Source organism: Semicossyphus pulcher, unplaced genomic scaffold (assembly GCF_022749685.1).
Source record: "Semicossyphus pulcher isolate SPU_LCO1_2020_fin unplaced genomic scaffold, fSemPul1.0.p SCAF_12, whole genome shotgun sequence".
In the NCBI taxonomy this organism is placed as follows: Eukaryota; Metazoa; Chordata; class Actinopteri; order Labriformes; family Labridae; genus Semicossyphus; species Semicossyphus pulcher.
Window position 1 is genome coordinate 6940493 of NW_027211626.1, and position 25391 is coordinate 6965883.

The following is a 25391-nucleotide window of genomic DNA, read 5'->3' on the forward strand; positions in this document are numbered from 1 at the left end:
TTTCAACCACATCCTTGCTAGGAATTCACGACTTTCCTGCTAAACCATGTAACACTATCAAACCGTAATGTTGGAATTCAGCCTTACAGCTAACAGTGGGCTAATATTAACGGTTAAGTGGCCAAATGCTAACATTAGCTGTTTTCAGTCAAAACAACACACTTGATAAACCACTAACTAACATCAGACAACAGCTAACGGTAGCATTCAACCACTTCTGAGTAAGGAATTTAAGCCCTTCCTATTGAACCGTATAACACTATCAAACAGCTAACAGTAGGCTTATATTAACTGGTAAGTGGCCAAATGCTAACATTAGCCGTTTTCAGTTAAAACAACACACTTGATAAACCACAAACTAACATCAGACAACAGCTAACGGTAGCATTCAACCACTTCCAAGCAAGGAATTTAAGCCTTTCCTACTGAACCGTGTAACACTATCAAACCGTAGTGTTGGAATTCAGCCTTTTGCTAGCTAACAGTAATATTAACTGGTAAGTGGCTAAATGTGTCTTTTGTTAGACAACATCCAATGTGTTGACATTCAATCATTGCTGGGAATTTATGCCTTTCCTGTCGTATAACTCTACCAAACTGTAATGTTAGCGTTCAGCCATTTCATAGCTAACAGTTATATTAGAAAGTGGCGGAATGCTAACATTAGCTGTTTCCAACCATTTCATACCTAAGAAATTATGCCTTTCTTATTGTATATCTTTATCAAACTGTAATGTTACTGTTCAGCCATTTAGTAGCTAACAGTTACATAAGCTAGAAAGTGGCTGAATGCTAACGTTAGCTGCTTTCAGTTTAACCCACACATTTGATAACCCATTAGCTATCGTTAAGCAACAGCTATTGTTTGCATCCAACTATTTAATAGCTAAGAAATCACGCCTTTCTTATCGTATGACTTTATCAAATTGTAATGTTAGCATTCAGCCATTTCCTAGCTCACAGTAGTATTAAACAGTTAGTGGGTGAATGCTCATTATCTTTTCTGTTGCCGATCAAAGAAAGACGTCAAATTTTTCTTACCCCGGAGCAAACACACACATCCAGACACACAGAAACCGTACACTGTGCTCCTCAAAGTATTCCTGTGGGAGAAGTGTGAACACTGTGTCGGCTATAAAGTACAACTCGGTGTGTGTGTGTTAGTGTTGTAGGGAGGTGAGGAGAAGGGGAAAGGACTAATTAGTCATCAGATAAAGTGCTTGGCCAGGTAGACCAAAAGCATTCCACTTGTATTGAGCCGCCTTGATAAGAGGCACCAATATAGCCCCGGTGCCAGACTGACTCAGCCTTCAACTCTACACTTTGATGGTTTTGCCAGGAGAACAACAAAGACGCTGGAGGGTAGCACAACTGTTCTGGCTCCCAGGCATGGTGGTTTGATGTTTTGGATGTGATCCTGCAAAAATATGACAAGAGCAGATCAATTATTGTTGTGTAATTGCCTAAATTGCCTGCTAACTGTGTTGCCGGAATATCTGGGTGAAGGCAGATGTTATGCAAATCTGCTGAGGAAATAAAACTCAGAAACCTCAGAGTGTAAAATTAGAATGTGCCATTAGATGGAATATTTATGTTCTCTTTGAGCGCAAGTCAGCGATGTGTGTGTGTTTCTTTTGCACATCTGTACATGCACATCAATTTTTTATGAGTTGAGGAGCCGGATAAAGCTGTTGTCTCTACACTCCGGAAATGTGATGCAGTTAGGTTTGTTAGTTTATACAGTGTGTAATGACGCTCATCTCATGGACGTTCCCATGCAGTGTCGTGTCATGTTAAATATATCTTTTAATGAGGTGAGGCTGTAGAGAAAGAGCAAGACCCAACAAGTTACAGGCGACCGCTAACCAGCACTCAGCTTACACTCTATAGGACCGTTCTGTGCACAATGTTCAAACAGAATTAATCATTTTATTTTGGCAAAGATTAACGGTTGCCTTGGATTTAATATATCAAACAAAAACCAAACAAACAAACAAATACCATTTTTAATTATAGTGTAAAGGCAATGGTTTGCAGGGGGCTGTTTTAATTTCTGCTGCACCATAAAGGCACCCATTCATTAGATAGATTGCACAACACAACCACTGTGGTGCGCTTTGCTCCCTTCCTTTGTATCCTGTTGAAACAATATGTGTGTGCCATGTTTATTCCAAGGAAAATTCTGGAAAGGATGACCCAATGAGGACGCTATGTGAGACCGATGTGTCCCAAGAGTCTTGGGAACTCATTTAACATTACCCCACGGGGTTTTATAAGTGTGGATACTTTTTGTGTGCATCATGGGAATGCCTGCTGTGGTGTACATTAGCATGCAATAAGTTTAAGTCATCAAAGTCCTACACAGATCATTTGTGTTGTAGTTTTATAGATTGTGGTGTTGTGCTTTAGCCTCTTTATGAGCGACCATAAGTACTCTGTTTACGTCTGTCCGAGCTGTGGGAGCTCTCCATGTGTGTGTGTGTGTGTGAAGACAGGAGCGTCTCTGGCAGCGCCCGACAGTTTCCCTGTGCAGTGTGTGTGTGTAGAAAAGGGGCAGAGCCTTTCTGAATGAGGTTAGCTCACCATTTAAACGACACACAAAAGCCTCTGCTAATTAAAACTATGGCTACTTGTGTTTCACTCACTCACTCACTCCCCTCCTCTCCTCTCTGACCCTCCCCTTTCTCACTCTCTTACTTTCCACACACATGCACTTTTCAAATGCCTAATTTGTAACCACCGTTAAACGCTTGAAACACTCACACACACACACACACACACACACATACACACACATAAGACTAAAAGATAATGTTCCCTGTGCTGCAGCTTCTAAATGAAACCACCCCACAGGCAGTAAAGACCCCTGATTGGTCGCTGCCCTGCTGCTTGTTTGTTCGGTTTGTGTGCAGGCAATGAGTCGGGCACCTCATACCACAGCGTGGTCAAAGCACAGAAAGAGACAAATTATAGCATGAGTGAACACTGGATAAAACAGCCACTGTAAAATAACCACTGCATTGTGAGTAGAGCTCTCCATGCAGTACCACACCTCAGGGTTTTGGCACACATTGGAGTGAAACAAAATTGCCCTCAGCTTTCTGTTCTGCACCGATGAGTGTGGTCAAAGAGGGAGTGACACTGAATAGAGTGTGAGTTCTGCTGGTTGAAAAGCAGGCTTTAAACACTGGAAGTCAAACGCTAACATAGGAAACTGCTGAAACGTGTTAATTTTGCTTCCAAAACAGGTTGCTGTTATAAAGAACACGAACCCAGCTGAACCGAATAAACCGAAAACATGTCCTCTCTGATAAAGAGTTGTGTCTAACCAGTGCCTGCTTTTTGTCTCCACAGAGATCTGAGCGAGAACTTCATCCAGTCCATCCCCAGAAAAGCTTTCAGAGGAGCTACAGACATCAAAAACCTGTGAGTACTTTACCCTCTCCTGCAGGGGAGGATCACTCAGTGCAACAAAATGTGCAATATAGCAGTAGGCAGCTTGGCAAGGTAGCTAAATCCAACCTTGAATTCTTCTATCTTCCAGTACAAGTCAAGATAATACACGCACATTTGGTATGACACAATTCAGAGGCCGTCACTTGAACCTTTACTGACCTGATATCTGATTCTGCGAGTCGCACATCAGCAGCCATCTTGGTAATTTATGAAAATGCCTGTAGTCTATACAGTCAGTCATAAAATTCAGCCCCATTCAGATAAACAGCTTTGTTACCCGGATGCGTCTGCCAGAGCAAAATGATCATGGACTCACTGAATCACCTGGTTCCCAGGCTACTAAATTGCCCATCCCAAGTTGCTATGGCCCATTATGATGTCTAATAATGTCCTGTTTTGACAGTCACAGACCTGAAGGGATCCAGTTTGCTATAATCAAACTAAAAAAATCAAGAGTTACCACCGGAGCCAACCGTGGACGTCACACATGCAACACTGTCTGGATATCTGGGATGTGTGCTCCGCAATTACCGTTTATCGCCATAGGTGCCGCCAAAGAGAACGAAATAATAACTCTAAACTCAATATTACAATTTCTCGGCCTGAGTTAATGTCCCTCGGTGAGAATAACACATTGCACATTATTGTGTGCGCGCCTTCAGTGGATTGTATATCACCCTGATTGAATAGACAAACTATCTGACACACACAAGCAGCTCCCTGAAGAAGTCTTGTAGCAACTGAGATTTACATCTCCACACATTATATGCACGTTCACACTCAGATTTATGAGGTGCATCGATGCAGATAAACAATCTGCAAAGTCCCCTTCTGCTGCTCTGGCGGTTACATGAGCTGAGATGACTAAAGCTGTATCGATTTACCACAGCGCATCAGTGTAGGACTCGCTGTATCGATGATTACAACTACCCCAGAGGGAGACAGAAAGATTGTGATGGTGCGTCTTGGGTAACAAAGCCTCGCTTTCTCTCTTTCCTTTGTGTTTTACAGTCAGCTGGATAAAAACCACATCAGCTGCATCGAGGACGGAGCATTCAGAGCGCTGAGAGGCCTGGAAGTGCTGTAAGTATTTATCCAAACCTGTATCATTCCATTAAAGCTCTTAGTTAAATTAAGATATTGTTTAGCCCTGCTAATAACCATAACTAATGTATACACATAGTGCATAGCTTTAATTAGTATGGCCTCGGTTATTATGCCAAAACACCCCCAGAGGGCCTCATGAGGGGGCCTGCATCGTGGAGACCAAGCTCCATTAACTCATTGTTCCACACAGTTGACAGCAGCGTTCCCCTCCATCACATTAACACACCCACTCACCCGCTCCTCCACCTCCATCCACACCCCATACACCCCTGGGCGGGCTCCCATCTGACAAGGGAGCTCCAGCCATCCTGGATCAAAAATCCCATTCAAGTGAGCATTCCTCCCCGGATTCATCGGTGACCATGCTAGTACAGTTTTTTTTTAAACATTCAATTAATCATCCCCTGTCAGAAATCATAATCACAGGCCTCTCCACCTGAAACAATGTAGACTAGCAGTGCATGCTGGGGGACAAAGGCACGGTGACAGCCTCGTTATTTCTACGGTGAAAGACTGTTTTGTGTTTGTTGGCTTTTTTTAGGGGGTGGGGAGACAAAAAAAGCCATTAAAGGCTGCTTTCATGGCGTGGATGGATTGCAGATGTAGTGATAGGGTTGTCATAATGGTGTAAGAGGGGGTGGGGGGGTTGTTTTGATGGGTTCTGTATGTATGGGGTTTTATGGAGGGGGAGGACAGGTTGCGTTAAAAGGGGGAGCAGGTTGAAATATGGTAAAGGGTTATTAGGCTGATTGAAATGACCTGATTCTCTCGCTGCAGCTGATGCCCAGGGTTCGAGGGTGTGTCGTAGTGTGTGCGCCCATGTGTGTGTGTGTTTCTCGCACAACAAGATCATGCTTGTATGCACATGCACGTGTGTGTATGTATTTGCATGCCCGACTGTACGTGTGCGTAGGAGGTGCAAGGGCTTCCCATCTGTGTGGAATGAGGTGTTACATTCCCAGCGGGATGCCACAAAGAGAGTCGGAGAGGATGGGAGATGGGGGATGGATTTAAAAAGATGGAACGGAAAAGAAAGGGCACGACAAAACTCTTTTTGAAGTATGTACCGTAAAGATTTCTCGCCTGCACTGACGATGATGTGACTTTGTTCGCTCTTTTCTTTTCACAGAACGCTGAACAACAACAACATCAGCAGCATCCCCGTCTCCAGCTTCAACCACATGCCCAAACTTCGAACCTTGTAAGTTACACCTATCACAACACAATACCCTCTACCTCCCTGGAGGCATGCTTTAAAATACAACAATATCCCACATAGATATGTATAGTTGTTCCGATACTGATACCAATATCACTATCACCCTCTGATGCTGCCTAAAATGCTGTATCAGGTATCAGCATGTACGACAGTCAATGCACAAATCCAATACGATAATTTATTAGACCTCCAAAAACTCTGCTGCTATTGAGTAAATCATCATGTGACAATAACAAACAACAACAGTGCAGAGAGTGTAATGTATATCAGTGACAGCAAAAAGTCAGCAATCAGTCTTATACACCAATAATATGTATATTTTTTGTAGCACTGGTTTCATGTGGTAACTGGTATCGACCAATGACTGTATATAAAGATGGACAACACGTCTCCATCTGCTCTCATTGTCGAAACTGATGCCAAAATAGCCCCCGTGATAGGCGCTGCCATCTTGCGATGGTGATGTCATTTTGAGCCAGAGTTGCGCAGTAGAGATCGGCAGGTGGAGCTGCTGTAGCCACTTCCGCTAACCAAAACACTTACTTAACTTACTGAAAAAACAGCAAGGTCTGAGGTTAACATTCACAGGTATGTAAACTTCAATGACTGTAGTGATTGTTTTAGTTACGTCTCCTCTCGCTGTTCATCCTCCACTCTGCTAATCCGGAACAGATTTGTCAACAGAGCTGTCAATCATCATTTTCACAGCATCAAATAACTACTTCAAAATAAACCTGTCAGAAAAAATAACTCTTGGTAAATAAACATGATAATAACTAACTATAATGACAAAATGTATTTGACGTGTATTATGATTTTATAGTTTGACTCATGTCCCATCTGTTAACATGGAGGGGGCGGGCTTTATGACCTATACTGCAGCCAGTCAGCAGGGGGCAATAGAAATGTTTTGGCTTCACTTTTAGGGAGCTGTTATGTCGTCCATCTCTTTATACAGTCCATGCTACTAACCCTGTATTGCAACACGACCGCCACCCCTCAAAACTGGAGCCTTGCATACGACACACATTGTTGGATTTTTAATTATAAAAAAGCCAAATTGTCACATGATAAATGACCTGTAATCAGTTCTACGGTTCTCTCAACCAGGAGTTGACACTGCCAGCCATTAAAATTGATCTTGATAATGAATCCATTGGAGCTTTGAAGGACGATTGATTTCTGCTGAGGGACTTAGATTTTTTCAAGGCTAATAAAATATGGTATTGGATCGATGATAGGACTTGGCTACCAGCAGATACAGATTTTAGGCCTTACCCGAGGCTATTGTCAATACTGGTGTCAGTATCTGAACAACTCTAATCCCACATACATTCAGGCGCAGAGAAAGTGCTGAAGTCTCATGATCTTAATGGGAACAGATAGATTCTGTCGTTCCAGGCAGTGCTGGGAGGCTGCCATAACCACAGAGCACCACAGAAGGGTCTGTAGCAATGCCAGAGGCCATTATCCCCTCATCTACAGCACACACTACAACAACTGGCCCAGAAAGACGCGAATAGCTCCAGAGGCCCATTGTGTATTGTGCTTTGTATGTGATTACTAAATCTGAAATTATGTACAAATTAAAACAATTATGCCTGCAGGAACTCTGAGCCGTGACTCTGCTGTTCTTGTGGTGGTTTTTTGGGCTCCCTCGCTCCCAGTGGGGTATTATTATGTAGCTTTTCTGTTTGTGTGTACACAATTTGACTGTGCAAATGGGTTTGCAAGCTAGCGTACGTGCTGCAGACGTCCACCGCACCACAGCAGGAGTTATTCTGGACGGGCGCAGCATTCCAGGAATGCCGTGTTTGGAGTATTGGGTTTAGAAAAGTCCTCTTTAGTGTTGCTCCGTTTTAGAATGTGCCATTTACAATCATCCATGTAGTGTATCATTTGGTGCGTTTCGCCACAGGGCTTCGATGTGATGAGTGCGAGGAAAGAATAGACACTTTTTATGCTATTTGCGTGTTCAGTTGGTGGTGTTTTTTCGATAGCAGGGAGGCAAGAGTAGATCTTTTTACGGCGTCCATGTTGATTTCTTTTTCTCTCTTTTCACAGCCGTCTTCACTCCAACAATCTGAACTGTGACTGTCACCTGGCCTGGTTGGCTCAGTGGCTCAGGCAGAGGCCGACAATTGGCCTGTTTACACAGTGCACAACCCCTCCCGAGCTCAGAGGACTCAACGTGGCCGAGGTGCAGAAACATGAATTCAGCTGCTCAGGTAAGATTTGTGGAGTTACTTACATTCAATTTTAGAGAAGAGTTACGACAAGAACATTTCAACTCATGTTTTATATTGTTTATTTAGTCATTTACCGTAAATCTGGAATACAAGACACAGTCTGTTTTTGGGGGTATCAAAAGTGGGTCTTATACACCTAATTTTATGGTACATAGATAGATAGATGTACTTTATTAATCCCAAACTGGGAACCTGTGGTAAAAAAATTATACTAGAGTTGAAAAACACACACTAACAACTAAATAAAGGTACAAAATTAAAGAAAAATAACACATACGACGGGAGCTGCTGCAACAGGCTGCCACCTAGCACGGCACCGGAAACGGAAGCATGTACAGCAGATAGGGAGAGGCATATTAACAACATTGCAGCAAGGGGTGAAAGGACAGCTTTTTGTCGCATACATGACTTATTAGATCAAATCATTCATGCCCAAAGCACCCAGTCCAAGCTCGTCCCTCTGCTCCTTTTGTGTGTTTTTGTGTCAGTGCATTCACCTGGCAGCCACCTGACAGCTCCTCTGCCCCCGGGCAACCCCACGGCTCTCCTCTGGCCCCTTTCATGTGCATCCAGCTTCCAGGAGCTGGCAGCGGTGGCAGGAAAAGTGCCCCGACATATCAAACACAGAGCGCTTCCCCTCTCCTCAGTCGTCCTTATTATTCATGGCCTCTCACCTCCCCGTACAAGGATTATTGTGACTTTGAACTCGTTGATTCTCTCTTGCTGTGCGTGTGAGAGACACAGAAAGAGAGCATGTGCATGTCGTGCATTGGGGTTATCATATCAGGACAATGGAAAAAACAGCATGAGAACTTTACTCCCCACAAGGCCATCTCACTCTCAACACCAGCTGCGAGGGGTGTTTGTGTCTCCGTTTGTGTGTGTTTGTGGGTGTGTCCCCTCTCTCTCTCTCTCTCTCTCGCTCTCTCTTCATGGGTTGTGATTTTTACGCAGCCATACGGCGTGACAGCACAGATCATTAACTATTCATCGCCCAGGGAAAGAAAGTCAAAGCGTGGGAGTGCAACGATTCCAGTTTGGAAAGGGGAGAGTTTGGGGACGTATAGGAGAGAGGAACAGGGTTGAGGGTGTGCGTGTTGCAGGTCATGTATGCTGATATTAGCATGTAAGAATATGAATGGACTGTTGTGTCTTCTTTAAGAATGCTCACACTTTTTGAGCAACACAAACAATAAGGTAAAAAAAACAATCTTTATGTACTTGTAAATAAATCCATGGTCATGCCTGCACACCAACACAAACTCCTAGTTCGTTTGTAAGTGGATGAGTGACCAGAATTTGAACTCCCAGTGAAGGATTCATTAGTGACTAGCTCACTGGCACACACACATGTGCTTTCTTTCCTTTTCTTTTTTGTATGTTGGATGTTCAGCGCTGTGTGTTTGTGCGTGTAGTTTGTGCTGTGACCAGGCCAGGCCACCTGCGGGGGATTTGGGGCGGGGTGTCGCTGCGTCGGAAGAGAGGAAGCTGTGAGAGGCAGAAGAAAGGAAATGAGGATCAGTGTGTTATTAGTTGTTGCAAAATACGAATCTCTGCAGCAGTCTCTGCATCATGAGTCACCAACTATCACTCCCAGTATCCGACTGGAAGAGTGCTCAAATTTTTGTCAGAAATGAGAAACACATTTACAACCTCACAAGAAGGACTTATGTTTTATTTTTCCAGGCAGTAAACTACGAATCCTGTAAAAGTTGAACAAACCAAAAGCCAAATCTAGGCCTCATTATTTTCTGTTTTAAAAAAGCAATGAATATTTACTCTGTATCTGAACTTCATGGTTTAAAAAATGGAGCAAAATTACTTTTTAAAAGTTTGGATTCTAGAGCAAACACTTTTAATAACTTACTTTGGTGCATGACCAGCAGATCATTTCTGTTTTCTCTCTATTCCCAGTTTTCACAACCAGAAACAGTTTCTAACTTTTCTCGACACAAAATGATCTTATTAATTTAAAAATGATGAACAGCGAGATTCAAAATGTTGGTGAAAGTCTTTATGTCTTACATAATCTCTATTTAAAAATTCTACATAGAAATGTTGAATCTGTAGGCAGAGAAGTGGATTTTAGGAAGTTTTCTAGTTTCCGTTTGTACTAGGCTTGTAGTCTGAGTAATATTGACCAATCACATATCAGCAGGCTGCAGCGTATGCAGGAAAAACAGTCCGTGTGAGAGCAAAAGCAGGCGGAACGTAATGCGCCATAATGACAACCCAGCTCCCATCAGCGGCTATCTGACAACGATTTACCTTCTTATTAATCTCTATAAACAGACATCTGCATGCTAACAGCTAACAATCTGTTCTACGTAGATCAAAAATTCAACTTGAGATAAATTCCCTTGACGCTGTCATGAAAGCCGTTCAGCGTTCAAATTTCCCGACTTCCTCGAATGCATCAGAAACGATCAATCACGAGCTCCATTCAACAAACGAGCAGTTTAAAAATAGTTTTCTTCTCCTCTTGACGACAGACCTGACAAAGCTTCATTTTTACTTTTTACTAATCTGCAGCATAATGTTGAAGTTTCGGCAAAGGTAAGACCCACTAATTAAATTAGAAAAACGTATTCTTTGTCTGTAAACAGTGCGCACGCGGTCTTGACTGGAAGTCCTTTATGCTAACCGCTTCCTAAACCGCCTGGCATGTTCACCGTTGTCCCCAGAGGCTATATAGTTGGAAGACTATAGTCGATGGGAACCAAGATCGTGTCTAAGCTAATTTTGTGATTTAAGCAAAAAAAATTATTGCCCAACCCCCGATCGCCACCATCCCATTTTCATCAGTATTACTCATGATCCTCCGACTCTTCTCCGCTGTGATTTTTATGGAGCATAAGATGTGCATGTAAACCCTCTTTGCTCCTCTATCTACAGGAGAGGTACAGACTTAATAGGCTGCTTATGCCAATTCAGGATCATATGACAGAAAATGAATGACTATTGTGCTGAATTAATGCTCCACAGCAATAATAAATGAAGTCAAAATATTATGTTTGAAATGAGCTATGAGTAATAAGTTGCTCGAGGGCTGGAATAAAATACAACTCCTGCGGTGGGAAACAGGGAAGACATGACTGTACGAAAGAAGAGCGAGTGAACCCAAATGTTCTGCTGAAAGGGAATTTGAGAGAAATGGGAAGACGCCAGGGATAACACTTTGAAATAATGATGAGAGAAATGAGGCGGAGTGAGGTTAAATGTAAAGACTTGTGAGAGAAATGGACAGGAGGTAATGGGCTCGGTGACAGTCATTGGCAGAGATATGGGAGCGAAGAGGCTGAAAAGGAGGACGGTAAGAGGAGTGAGAGAGAGAGCAGCTGGAGGAGGGGAGAGCGATAGAAAGGTGAAAGGAAATAAAAGACGGGAAGTGGGACGGGAAACGGGTGGTAGAGACGGTGGAAGAGGAGATAATGGGGAAAACAGCGCTGGGAAAGAGCAGGGGGACGAGCGCACATCAAACAGCTTCACCTCAAGTCTACCTGTCAGAGAGCTGTCATTGTTAAGGCCGCTCCAGCTGTGCTCTGCACTCTCCCTGATCCCAGGCCTGTCAAATATGCCATGTTAGATCAGAAGGGAGTTTTTCTCTGCCCTACACCTGATCCCAGATCTGTCAAAGCTCAGATCACAGGGCCTCACATCACGTGGGCTAAGCGAGTGCGCGAGAGTTGATTCACGCTTTTTATGCTAGTTGTTGTGTTTACCTTATTCCCAGATGTGTCACAGCATCCTCAGGTGATTGATTGTGATTGGCCGGAAACATGAAGCCTGACCTTAAACATTGCTTGTTAAGCTAAAAGTTCCCAGCGCTCGAGCCAGTAATTTCATGGTAAAGCTAAATGTTTGGCAGCGATCGTTCTTCCTGTTTGAGGGAGTTTTTAAAACCTGTGCTTTTTCTGTCACTGACTTTCACCATCACTCACTCTGTCTTCCTCTCCCCCCCCCCTTCACTCTCCCGCGCCAACATTTTCCACACAAGCTGAGCGATAGATAGGAAGGTCATCAAATATTCATGGTTTGAAACTCGGATTAGTAATGCTGTGTAAATGAGGCCATTTAAAAGTCTGTTTTATTCATTTTATCTGGGTTAGGCTTACATGCACACATCTCGTACACACACACACACACACCGAACGCAGAGGACTGGCAGCGCAAGCAAGCGCCCGCTCTTCACCGTATCGTTGACAGTGCCGCAGCTATTTGAACAGGTATCTAGAGACAGCGTGATGGGTTGTGTGCTCTGTATGCAAATTGAAAAGTTGAAGTGTTTCAGAACAAATGGAAGAGAAGAGGTGGGGGGTGTAACGCTGAATGTGCAGAATGGCATCAGTTCCACACGGAGAACGCAGACTCAGGAGGAAAATTTGCAGAGAGATCAATGGATGTTATTGGGAGGCCTTCAATCGCCACCCCAACTCTATTATTCATGTCTTTCCTCTCCTCTCAATATACGGTGGTGTCCTTTGATAGATAACCTAGTTTCTGTGCCATTGATTCGCAGGGCTGTACAATAAATACAAGAGCAGGAGGTTTCATTTCTTTCTCTCAATGTCAAAACATCCCTGGGAACATTTCTAATTCACTTTATGAAGCGCGAAGGGTTGATGACAGGAACAGCAGCGGAGGAGTTTGAGCTCCACATGAGTGCAAAGAGCCGCTCCATGTCACCGCATAAATCCTCCGGCAAACAATCGCACCCTGTAATCCTGCTCGGAGTCATGACACAAATCCAGCTGTGCTCACACACCTGTAGGAGCTGCATATCCCTCTCTTAACATCCTCCTTTTTTTCACCGCTCCTGTCTTCTTTTCCCTGCAGGTCATCAGGACTCTTCCAACCTGCAGCCGTGCAGCATCGGAGGAGGCTCCTGTCCTGCCATGTGCACCTGCAGTAACAACATCGTGGACTGCAGAGGGAAAGGTCTCACTGCCATCCCAGCAAACCTGCCCGACAGCATGGCCGAGATGTAAGCACAACTCTTTAAAGGAGCAATTCGCCCCTGTAAAAAGAAAAGTCAAAGCTGGTGTTGTCTGTAATCGACAGAAGCAATGATATTTGAAATTGGCGCTGTAGCTGTAGAGAAAGTTGTACAAACAGCTCGTGGTTTCGCCCATTCTACATTCCTACAATACCCAGCGTGCATTGCGCCCCTCCCTCTGAAAGGAACGGCCCAGCAAGAGACGCTGGAGTGAAATACTACTGTTTCCCTGTAGACAATTGCTCAGAGCGGTACAGAATCCGAAATACGATGAGAATATACCGGTGGATCGTCTAAAAAATCTTCAGGTCTGCAGTCTACATTTCAAACCTGACGATTTTGAATGAGACATGACATCGGAGGCGGGCGTCCTAGATTGAGGAAGTGTAGTTTAGCGAGCTCCCTGGCCTCCACCAGATGACTCATTTAACGAAGTCTGGCCGAGGTTTTCCAGGGCCCACTGGAGAAGCGGATAGCGTCCTCCAAAGGCACCATATTAGCATGATAGGACTGAGATTGAAAATTGGCGATCTGGCCCTTTAAATCCACCTTAAAACGTTTTCTTCTACAACTTAAACCAAGTACAGTCCCATTTTTCTCACTGTATATAGACTAAATTAAATCTCCGTTTTTGAATATGATCTTAGTTCTTCATCTGGATTCTTGTTTGTTATGTTTCCTGCATAGTTTCTTAAAGGAGAACCAAGAAATAGCAAACAAGCATTATTACACCATAAACCTTGCTGTTATGTGGTCATGTTCACAGTCAATACTGTAGATAATGTTATAAGCAGCATGCGACGACGTTCACATGGCATAACATGGAGAAAAGTTATGATCCGTGATAAATTGCTTTAATAATTTCCCACTTATTTAGTAACGCTTTAACTGTGAAGCAGCTGCGGTTTGAATAAAACATGCTCTTTGCACAAGGTTTTTTTTGTCTGAAACTTTACAAAGTGCACTTGCAGCTCAAGCAAAGGACGCTGAAGAAGAAGAAGCAAGAATTTATATACTATCTGGTTCTATCTACAGTTACCCATCCCAACCATGAGTCAAACAACTTAAGTTACGGCATCATGTTAAACCCTTCTAATTTAATTTCTCAGGTGGATAATGTGAGATTAAATTATCAGATCATTTAGATGCAAAAGATTTGGGAAGACTCTTTAGCAGGACGGCTCTCAGAGACATCCACAGCTGCATTGTCCTTTAAAGAAAGGCACTGCAGGGCATTTGTTTGCATATGCACCTAAAGCTGCATCTATGTTTCCATATGTATGTGTCTGTGTATGTTCATGTTTACGTTTAACAAGGCTGAGAGGATTCAAGCATGCATACTTTATGTACATATGCTACTTTAGCCGGCTTTTCTCACCAAGCATCACCCAGCAGGGAGACATCCATCCATTTGCGCTTCACAGAGAGACACACATGCAGACCTGGAGCCGACTTTAAACTGAGACTGTGCGCTCTTATCGGCTCAGATGGCTGTGAAGCGCATGCGAGCGCTTTGCTGACATCCCTCCCTCGGTTTATCAGTGCTCCAACATCTGTCTGGGCATTAACTGTTTACGGCCCACATGCTATCAGCCCATTGTAATTCCCTGGAATGCATGGCTAGACTTTTCAAGGTAGTGCTGTTTATCAGGGGTTTAAGAAGTCTGCATGAAACGGTTCGGCAGCACCGTGATTTATGCACGGTGAGAGAAAGGAATGATGAAGCCAGCGGTGGCATTGCATGTTCTTCCGAGGAGCATGTGTGTGGTTGGGAGGACACAGCAAGTTTCTAGGTCTCCTCCTCCCCATGGGGTCTGTTTATAAATACCCAGCTAGCATGGAAGTCACAGATCCCATGTTCCCCAACAACCCTGACCCATTTCCAGTGCTGTGCTGTGCTCAATTTCCTAATTTGGACATGCACTTCACACTTCTGAGCGTTCCTGTCTAAACGAATGACCACCCAGGAACAAGTTTAAATCTTTTCAAGTCTTAACAAAGGATTGACTTCTGAGTTGTAAATAATTCATCTCTTGCATCTTTGCTATGTTTTATGGTTTGTAGACTTCTCCGGCATACCCTCCTGTGATCTATGAGCCCAATATCCAGCGAGCAGCACTGATGGTAGGACGGGGAGTCTGCAGAAAGTTAGCCCTAGCATGCACACGTTTTATAGACAGTAGATTCTTTCTGCACGGCAGATGAGTAAAGACGTTTTAAAAGTCTCCCTGCCCTTCACATCTAATTGGTGCTTAACCGCGTCCCGCTAATAAACTCCACTGTGTTCTGATTCATCTTTTACAAGACCGGGGTGAACACTGCCTTATATCATGCACATTCCTCCTGTCCTGCCCATCGGTGCCTTACCTTGCAGGTTATATTCCCACAACGCTCTTTCCTTCACTCTCTGTTTTTTTTTTTTATCTCCTCCACATTTCTCCTGCTCTACCCCGGCTTGCCAAATCGCCACAGGCGGGTTGGAGGAGACAGATCAGCGGAGAAGGAATAAAAAAGGCGAATGGGGGATTCCGCTCAGTAATTTGGAGCTGCAGGTTTGATCTGCGCTTGAAGTTCATTATAAAATCAGTTTCAATTACAGCGAGGCGGGCTGCTGGGTATCAAGGCCAGCCTAATGCCTTGTTAATGAGGCACTCGGAAACTCGCATGCATACACACACAAACACACACATGCTGCTCTCATTATGTACAAATCGGAGACCTGCAACCTCTCTGCCCCGCTCTCCCCTAATGAATGCCAGTGTTGTGTTTATGGCTGCGGGGACGTGAGCTGCTTTCTGCACTGCTCCTTCTCTTGTGAGGCCAGGCTCCGTTCGGCTAAACACTACCACAACAGATTATTATGCAGCGTAGTCTCTGTCTGCAGTGACTGAACTCTGCCATAAAAATCCCCCCCTGCCTTTCATCTGCGGCTGCGGTCCTGCCATCCATTTCTGACTCACGCACTCGCTGGGTGAATACCCAAAGGCATAATGTGTTTCCCCTTAATGAAAACCATGCTCAGACCCTAATGAAAAGGATGAAGACCATTGATTGGGCCGACGCAAACACCAGCTCAGATGCACACGCAGACACACACACACACAGGCACATACAAATGTTCAGGGTGACAAATTGGATTGGAACCATTGATCGCAGACTCTGAGATTGTTTCTTTTTTCTCTGCCGATTGGACGGAGCAGACCCTTTGTTGATTGGAGGGATTATGTCGCTCGCTCATATCGATCTGCGAGGAGCGACACAAAAGTTGTCAGACAGCTTTGTGTGTCCTTGTCTGGCTCGAAGGGATTTGTTAAATGCTGACACATAAGGGAGTACCACGGCGCGTAGGCACAAGGTAGAAAAAGAACAGACAAAACAAACAAACACTTGCTTTAAAAAGACTCTTGTAAAAGAAGAAGTTCTGATTCAACTTCTTAACTGAAGTAAAAGTAAAAAAGTGCAGGATCAAAAATGTAGAAGTAAAATATCCCTCTGAACGTCTGCCAGATGTTTCTGTGCGAAGCTAACAGAACTTCTCACCATATTTGGTAGACTATTAAACCTTAATCATCCATCCATTATCTTTACCACATATCCTGTTCAGGGGGCTGGATCCATTCCCAGCTATCATTGGGCAGTCAATCACAGGGCTGACACAGAGACAGACAACCTTTCACGCTCACATTCACACCTACAGGCAATTTAGAGTGAACCTAACGAGCATGTCTTTGGACTGTGAGAGGAAGCTAAAGTACCCTGAGGGAACCCACGCATGCACGGGGAGAACATGCAAACTCCACACAGAAAGGCCCACTTTGTCCGACCTGGGGTTCGAACTAGGAACCTTCTAGCTGTGAGGCGACAGCGCTGAACACTGCACCACCGTGCAGCCCCCAACGTAAATCATACTGCGTTAAAAAAATATTCAGAAATTGATGAATATTAACTTTAATGTGCAAATCAGTCTTCACTGGATCTGCTCAGAGGCTGTCGGCCATGTTGGCTGGATCACTTTCATCCATGTTGCTACAAGTTCTCTCTGTCGGTCACGGATTGTGCATTAGCTTGAGTCCTCTTTTCTGCAGTTGAGTTTCCTTCCCTTGTCTGCCTCATCTTGATATGTATTTTTTAGTCAAATTTGTCCTGCATGATATGCACTGATGGATACGCCAAGGAGTCATCTTATTTATGAGTTGTGTCCCATCAATTTAGGTTGGAATCGGTCTTGATGTTTGCAAGGCTGTGCATCGTGATGCTAAATGTAAATAACAGATCATTTCCCTCAAATGCATTAAGGGGGGGTTTATGCTAATTTCAAGCTTCATATTTCACTCTGTGATACCTGTGGAGTAGCTTAGCATAAGTTACAATTAAAAGCCCGCTGTCTTCTCTCTGAAGCCTACTGAGGCAGCACTTTGTGACGTCACAAAGTGCAGCATGTAGAAAAACCTGCCATTCACAACAGCCTGCAGACTGAGCTGAGAATCCTGGGGATTACTCCAACATACTTTTACCTACAGATTTGAAACTAAACCCACGTTTAGTCGGGACATCCAACATTGTAACATTACTTAGATGTCTTAAAATGTGAAACAGCATTATACCCACTCTTAAAAGATAAAGGCCTGTTGTTATTAGAGAAAGTACAAATGCCAAAAATATCTACTTAAGCACAGTAACAAAGTGCTTCATAACTTCCCATCACTGGTAGGCATGCACACTGAAACAAACAGCATTTTGAGTGCCAGACTGGTTTGGACCAGTCACACAGACTGGTTGATGAGAGAAGTCGCTAAAGCCACTTGGCCCACCGCTCTGCCGCATGGTGAGGGCAGAGGAACCACAGCGCTGTCACTCTGCTGTAAACCCGCGGACACATTGGGACAGGCAGACAAAAACAGACTGAGAGAGCATGTCCACCGCAGGAATCTGTGGTCTGGAATCACTGCTATCCTGGGAATGTCAATTACGCTCCAATGTCGCTCCATAAATGTAGGCTGCTGCTTTGAAGGGGGAAGGACTCCTGATTGAAAAATTTGGAAACCCAAAACTGTGAAGTGGCTGTGGCTAATGTCTGACAAAACATTCACCCCCCATGAAGAGACGTAAACAAAGCAATGCAGGAGGCCTCAGAGGCATGTAGTACATTTAAACTTTGTCTAATGGAATAATTAAATCATGTGGAAAGAAATCACACAATTAAGAGGGTTAAATCTATCAACAACATTCTGATTTCTGAATATTTCTCGTTTTCCTGTGGTGACAAAAAGCACTTTTATCGTCTTTAAATTATGTTGTAGCCACTGGAGTCCCGCCCCCTTTCAGAGGCTCATTCCTCCTATCGATGTCAATATATCGCCCCATAAATGTAGGCCACTTTTTGAAGAGGATGCTTGATTGAAAAAATTTGGGTGGCTGTGGCTAATGTCTGACTAAACATTCACCCCCCATGAAGAGACGTAAACATAGCAATGCAGGAGGCCTGAGAGGCATGTAATAGATTTAAACTGTCTCTAATGGAATAATGAAATCATGTGGAATTGGTCCCAAGCTAAGAAATTACATAATTAAGAGGGTTAAATCCATCAACAACATTCTGTTTGTCGAGGAGTTTTTAGTCTTGAGATTCTGTTGTAGCCACAGCTGGATTCTGTAGCCATACCACACCTTGCACAGGCTCATTCCTCCTATCAGTGTCAATTACGCTCCTATATTGGTCAAACATTCCTGATTTGAAAATTCAAACTCCAAACTGTTGAGTGGCTGTGGCTAATGTCTGACAAACATTCACCCCCCATGAAGAGACATAAACAAAGCAATGCAGGAGGCCTCAGAGGCATGTAATAAACTGAACTGTCTCTAATGGAATATTAAATCATGTGGAAATAGTTCCACATGATTGAAATGTTAAATTTATGTATCTCTTTTAAAGAGTTCTGAATATTTCTCATTTTCCTGCAGTGACAAAAAACGCTTTAATGATCATTAAATTATGTCGTAGCAACTGGAGTCCCACCCCCTTGCAGAGGCTCATTCCTCCATCAATGTCAATACTCTACATAAATGTGAGCCACTTTTTGAGGAGGAAAGATGCTTGATTTAGAAAATGTGGGAAGCCAAAACTGTGAAGTGGCTAATGTCTGACTTAACAATAACCACCCATGAAGAGACGTAAACATAGCAATGCAGGAGGCCTGAGAGACATTAAACACAACCCTGGCATTCATTAGTAAATTTGAACTGTCTCTAATGGAATAATTAAATCATGTGGAAACAGTTTCACATAATTAACATGTTAAATTTATGAACAACAATTTGTTTGCCAAGGAGTTTTTATTATTTCTGACTATTTCTCATTTTCCTGCAGTGACAAATAGCACTTTGATGATCTTTTGATTCTCTTGTATCCACTGCAGAGGCTCATTCCTCCTATCGATGTCAATTTCGCTCCATAACTGCAGGCCACTTTTTGGAGAGGATAGATGCATGACTGAACCTAAAACTGTGAAGTGGCTAATGTCTGACAAAACATGTAGAGTCGTAAACACAGCAATGCAAGAGGCCTAAGAGGCATGTAATACATTTAAACTATCTCTAATGGAATAATTCCATCATGTGGAAATGGTCCCGTAATTAAGAGGGTTAAATCCGTCAACAACATTCTGTTTGTCGAGGAGTTTTGAAGATTTCTGAATATTTCTGTTTGTGGTGACAAAAAGCACTTTTATGATCTTAAGATTCTCTCGTAGCCACTGGAGTACCGCCTCCTTTCAGAGGCTCATTCCTCCTATCAATGTCAATTACGCTCCTATATTGGTCAAAGATTCCTGATTTTAACACTGGAAACTGAAAACTGTTGAGTGGCTGTGGCTAATGTCTGACAAACATTCACCCCCCCCGTAGAGAGACACAAGCATAGCTGTCTTTCATGGAATAATTAAATCATGTGGAAATCATTCCTCATAATTAAAATGTTAAATTTATGAACAACATTTTGTTTGCCAAGGAGTTTTGAAGATTTCTCATTTTCCTTTGGTGACAAAAAGCGTTTGAATGTTCTGTAGATTCTCTTGATTCGCAGCCCGGCTCAGGCCCATGCCTCCTGTTCCACAGCCTGGTTGGACAACCAGACAGGCCCACAGCTGGCTCCCTCCGGGCCCCGCTAAGCCTTGTTAAGGACAGTTTTAAAAGCTGTGAACTGACCTGCAGATAAACAGCCCTCTGCCAGCCACACCGGGGAATTGGTCTGGGACTGATCCGAGTCCTGAGCGGCAGCCGGCCCTCAAACGCGCAGACGTGCATGCCCACACTAATGGGGTTCAGCGATGTCTGTTTTCCCCGGAGCCATCTGAGACTGATTAGAGTTTGTGACTGTTCTCCACTAAGTCTGTCTGTGTATCCATTTCTTACGCTGACACTTTTTTTATGGTGAGACCTTTTTCTTGTCAGGACCGTTTGTCTCGCAGGAAAGCATAAACTAAAAGAAGCCATATTTCACCGCGCTGCGAGGGATTCAATGTACACTCTGCAGACACCCAGAGGATATAGAGACAAATTTCCCAAGAACAAGTGAGATCATTATTGATTTCTTATGAGAACATAAGTGCCGGACACTATAAGAAGAAATATTACTTTAAGTTCAAGGCTTTAACACCTTCCAAGAGGCTGAGACGCAGCCATTTCCCCTGCAGTCCTTTTCCACAGCACTTTACTATTCACATTGTTTATTGGTTCTGAGGATGTTATGACTCCGACATGCCTGGACCGATTACAGCTGGGGAATAGATCTCTCCGCTAATATAATCAGGCCAATCACCGAGGGTCAGAGGTAATGGGAGGATTACTACGCTCTGTTGCTGTGGAGAAGTCTATTGTTTGGTTAACTGATTATATCTCCTCTTCTCTGCTCGTCTTTCTTCTTTCTCTAGACGTCTGGAGCAGAATGGGATTAAGTCCGTTCCTCCCGGAGCCTTCTCTCCCTACAAGAAGCTGCGTAGGATGTAAGTACAGCAGTACACACACCTCAGGGCTAAATAATACAGATGAGAACAAGAAGTTGAGGTCTTGAGCATGAAGTATTTATTTTGTCTGTGCCTAAAGAAGACAGGCTTGTTCTCAGGCTTTGGGGTGGCATGGAAAGCAAGCACTCAGATGCTACATGAGCATAATAACAGCCCTCATATTCCATTGCTGCACACACTGGTATTCCCCTGGCTGCTGTTGTGTCCAGTCTGTGTTGTTCCCTCGTTGGCAAACTGTAAAGTGCGGCTGGGATGATGTTGAGGCGACGGAGAGTGTGCTGGAACGACTGCTGAGGCTTCGCTCTCGCTGGGAGTGAACGGCTGGTAGTTAAAGCGGTTTTTCACCCGTCCAGCCAGCTGTCCGCTCACCCGGCCAGCACACACACCAGTCGGCCAAACCCACAAGTCCAACACCACCCAGCCTGACCGACATAGCAGCAGGGAGAGACGGAGGAAACGGAAGGTCAGGGAGTTTTTCTCTGCCCTTTCTGGAGGATTCCTCACTGTTTTATCATCCAACTCCTGGGACAGTCTGGAGTTCACACGAGGTGAAAACGCAGCAGACAAAGAACTGAAGCAGCTGCTAGCTCATCGTAGCTCCAGGAAAATCTCAAGGGAAATTAATATTTATTGGTACGAAAAATAAAATCAACTCAAAATGTTTCAGTGTGGTTTTAGTTTGAAAAATGTAAACCATGTGGACTCAACCGGGTCAGGCTTCTACGTTAGAAACCCTTTAACTAAATAAGTGTTGCAGTAAGTGTCTAGAGTCATTACTTTTATTGAATATGATGCAAACTTTTGCTGTTCACACAGAATATGTATAAAGTAGGATAAAAATAACAGAGCAGATCAGATTCAAATGCAGTTTAACAGATTCAACAAATAACTATCACTATCAACAAACTGGACTGTAGTTTATAAGAACTGAGCTTAATACAGCGGCTGATATCTTGTTGACCCTTGACATTAAGTAAATTCACATTTACGCCTTTATTGATAGAGGACAGTGGATAGTGTTGGACATGGGGGAAGAGAGAATGGGAGATGACACACGGCAAAGGGCCAAGGGTGGGAGTCGAGGACTGTAGCCTCTGTACGTGGCCTGCCGATTAAACCGCTGAGCTAAAAAAAATGTGAGTTATTAGTCAAAATTTTCACGTCAATATAAATAAAACTTCAGTCGAATTACTCATTTATCTTAACCCCAAATAATCAGATCTAAAATGTCACTAAACAGTCGCGGTGTCATTTTTGTAAATGATCATTTTGGCAGCTATTTTAGATTTAGACTTCAGACAAAAATGCTCGTCAGTTTTAGTCATTTTTCCCCCTTATGGTTTTAGTCAAAACGTTTTCTCTCTTGGCTAAATATGACCCCCCCCTCCAGTCTCCTCTTCTCGTTTTCACCTGTTTGCTTCAGGTAAAATGAAGACTTTAAATTTCAGCAGATCATCCACACAGTAAAAGAACGATGAAGATGCAGCATCTAAAGATTACTTTGCATCATCGCTTCTCATTTAACCGAAGCAGACGGCCGATGAAGAAGCGTCAAATTACACGTAAGACGCCCCTTTTTCTGTGAGCGCGCACAGAGCCTGAAGCAGAAAGCCTGAGTCAACAGAGAAAGTTCACAACCACCTTTGGGTACCTGTTGTCTCCAACTGGGCTACCCAGATTAGACGCACAGTGGGGGAAAATATGCATTATGAGTGTCTGACAGCCACTGCTAACATTGTAGTCCCGTCTCGTCTCGTTAATCAAAACAAAACATACGTGTCGTCAGAGTTTTGATTATCAAAGATCTATTTGTAGCTCGTCAACGTCTCGTCAAACATTTTTCAGCATTATTGTCCTTAACAAACATGGTTACCAACATGGTTACCAACATGGTTACCAACATGGTCATAGTTCTTCACTCATTATTGCCTATGATATAAAAGCATGTGGTTTCATACTTTATATTTACAAACCAGACTCAACAGTAATTTTACACATTTAAGACCTAAACACATAAACAAACTGAAACACTAAACTCAGCATCTACTGTGCAGCTGTAGCCTCTCTGACCCTGATGTCACAGGAAATTCAGAATTGTCTTTTACACAAATAAAAGCTTTTGTTTTTAAATAGAAAGCTGTGAACCTTTTGGAGTCCATCTTCCAGCAAGCACGTCAGGTTTGCCATTAAGTTTAGAGAGAAAAATTCAGCCACAAACCGTGGAGGTTCGCAATTGTATAAGGAAAAAAAGGTTTCCCTCTTTAAGATAGAGGAGAAAAATATGTTGTGTCTTTCATAGAATGTAAACAAACCATATTTAACAGCTGTGAGAATGTCTTATCCGCCTCCATCTGGTCCTCCAAACAGACTTGACCTGCTACTGTTGCTGCTGCATTTAGCACCAACAATGCGCGGCCGCATGTCTGTGTTGACCCGCAGTGCTTCTGTTGATTCAGCTGGCTGCGTGCCCTCAGCGGCCCAGCGAGTCCCCGGGTCCAACAGCCTCAGTACACGCAGTGTGTGCAGACAGCATCGATACATCATGATGAACATGGTCTGTCCCCTGGGTCGGGCTCTGCAGATGTTCATATGTACGTTTAATACGTAGCAGTAGGTTTCCCTGGCCAGTTTAGGATGAAAAATAGGTAAATATTTCACTATAAGGCAGCATTAGTTAAAGTTTTATATAGGCTGTTGTGTATTTGTTTGTTTATTTGTGGTGTGTGCAGCTATGTGTGCAATGCCTCTCCTGACCCTGCGCGTCCTCTCTTCTCCTTAAATGCCAACCACACACATTCTCTCTCACCTTGTCCTGCTTCGGATGACCTACACATGAACCGCTCCTTAAGACAGGGATGCACTAACACCCCTCACGCTGCCACACACACACACACACACACACACACACACACACACAAACACACCAGTGTCTGCGTTTACAGACACACACCAGTGCAGATGTTGGCTCCTTCCCTGCGTTTTTGCTTCCAGGAAACCTCAAGTCCTTTGCAAGAAGACAAATGGGCACTTATTTAACTGTTACCCCCAAATGAGAAAATATCCCTCTTCTCCACCACATGATGATTTTCCTTCAAAGGTATCCAGTCGACTGGAGTTCAGTCCACATACTCCATTAACTCTCCCTCTCCATCTGTCTTTCTCTCTTTCTGTCCCACTGTTCCTCATTTAATGTTGCGTTTACTCACACAGACACACACACACACACATAAACACGTAGACACACACAGGCTTAGTGGTTATCCTGTGGGGAGAGGCCTGTGGATCCTATTAACAACGCTATGTTCAGAGGCAGCCTACTGTATTTCGCTTTGGATTTCAGCCCTGCACCCCATTTTTACTCGCACACACTCACTGCTGCGGCTTGATAGGCCACAAATAACACAAGTAAATGTTTTGATTGGCTGCAACACTCCAACCCGCTCCATTTCATCAAATCCCTTCAGGAGACGCACCATCAAGTATTTGAGAGAGCTGGAACTCATCTTCATCCAGCTCGAGCTGCATTCACTTCCTCCTCGCTTGCAAGAGACAAGCAGAGGCTTTACATCCACCCGAACCATCCTGTGAGGGCGACGCCCAGGTGGCAGTGGGGTCAAACCTCCCACAGGAAAAGGACTTTTTAAAATCCCCAGTAAACTTTATTGAAATTTATCACATTTTTAAATCATGAATCGCACGGCACAAAATTTAAACTTAAAGAGCAGCTCCAGTCATGTTTTAGGACATATAAAATGCTCTGCTTGAAATAATAATTTGTGTCTGATATGTTTTTCTGCAAAATACATTTAATTACCTTGTAAAAGGAATCTCCTCCTTCTCCCTCATTAAAAATTCCTGAATCTGCATCGTCCCTGCCCACTATTCAAATTTTCAACTGCACCCTATGTCGCCAAAACACGTCTCTGCCATCGTTTAGCAGCAACTTGTTGAAATGTAGTAATTAGTTGTAGTAATGTTAACGTTAGTAGTCAGTAGCGAGTTTGCAAACATTACGATGACGGTAACAGCTGGCTCGTGCATAGCCAAGGTGGTTGCCATAGGTTACACATAATGATATGCATAGCATCACCCCGTCCATTAACGGGATTGGCTCCTCAGGTTTGTGACGTCTCAAACCTGCCAATCTGAAAAGGTGTTGTTCAGCCTGTCCTCGGTACACTGCAGTTTAAAAGCAGACAGGCCCAGCCATGGAGATGACTGCTGATGTTGTCCCTGATATGTCTTGTAGCACATGAAGAACACCACATGGAGATGTTTACAAGGTTGAACACATGATTTTCACTGGAGGGGGGCTTTGAAACTTGAAAGAATTCTTCTTTTCT

At 43.6% G+C, this 25391-nt stretch overlaps 1 protein-coding gene across 4 annotated transcripts in view; it reads left to right on the forward strand.

Annotated features, from left to right (window-relative positions):
* slit1a (slit homolog 1a (Drosophila)) overlaps positions 1–25391 on the forward strand; it is a 110217-nt gene that overhangs the window by 56339 nt on the left and 28487 nt on the right. For all 4 annotated transcript variants that reach the window (XM_069658164.1, XM_069658166.1, XM_069658165.1 and 1 more), the window contains 6 exons: positions 3355–3426; positions 4468–4539; positions 5693–5764; positions 7847–8010; positions 12868–13015; positions 20956–21027. In XM_069658164.1, coding sequence (XP_069514265.1) covers positions 3355–3426; positions 4468–4539; positions 5693–5764; positions 7847–8010; positions 12868–13015; positions 20956–21027 — 600 coding nt within the window. The remainder of the gene's footprint in view (positions 1–3354; positions 3427–4467; positions 4540–5692; positions 5765–7846; positions 8011–12867; positions 13016–20955; positions 21028–25391) is intronic.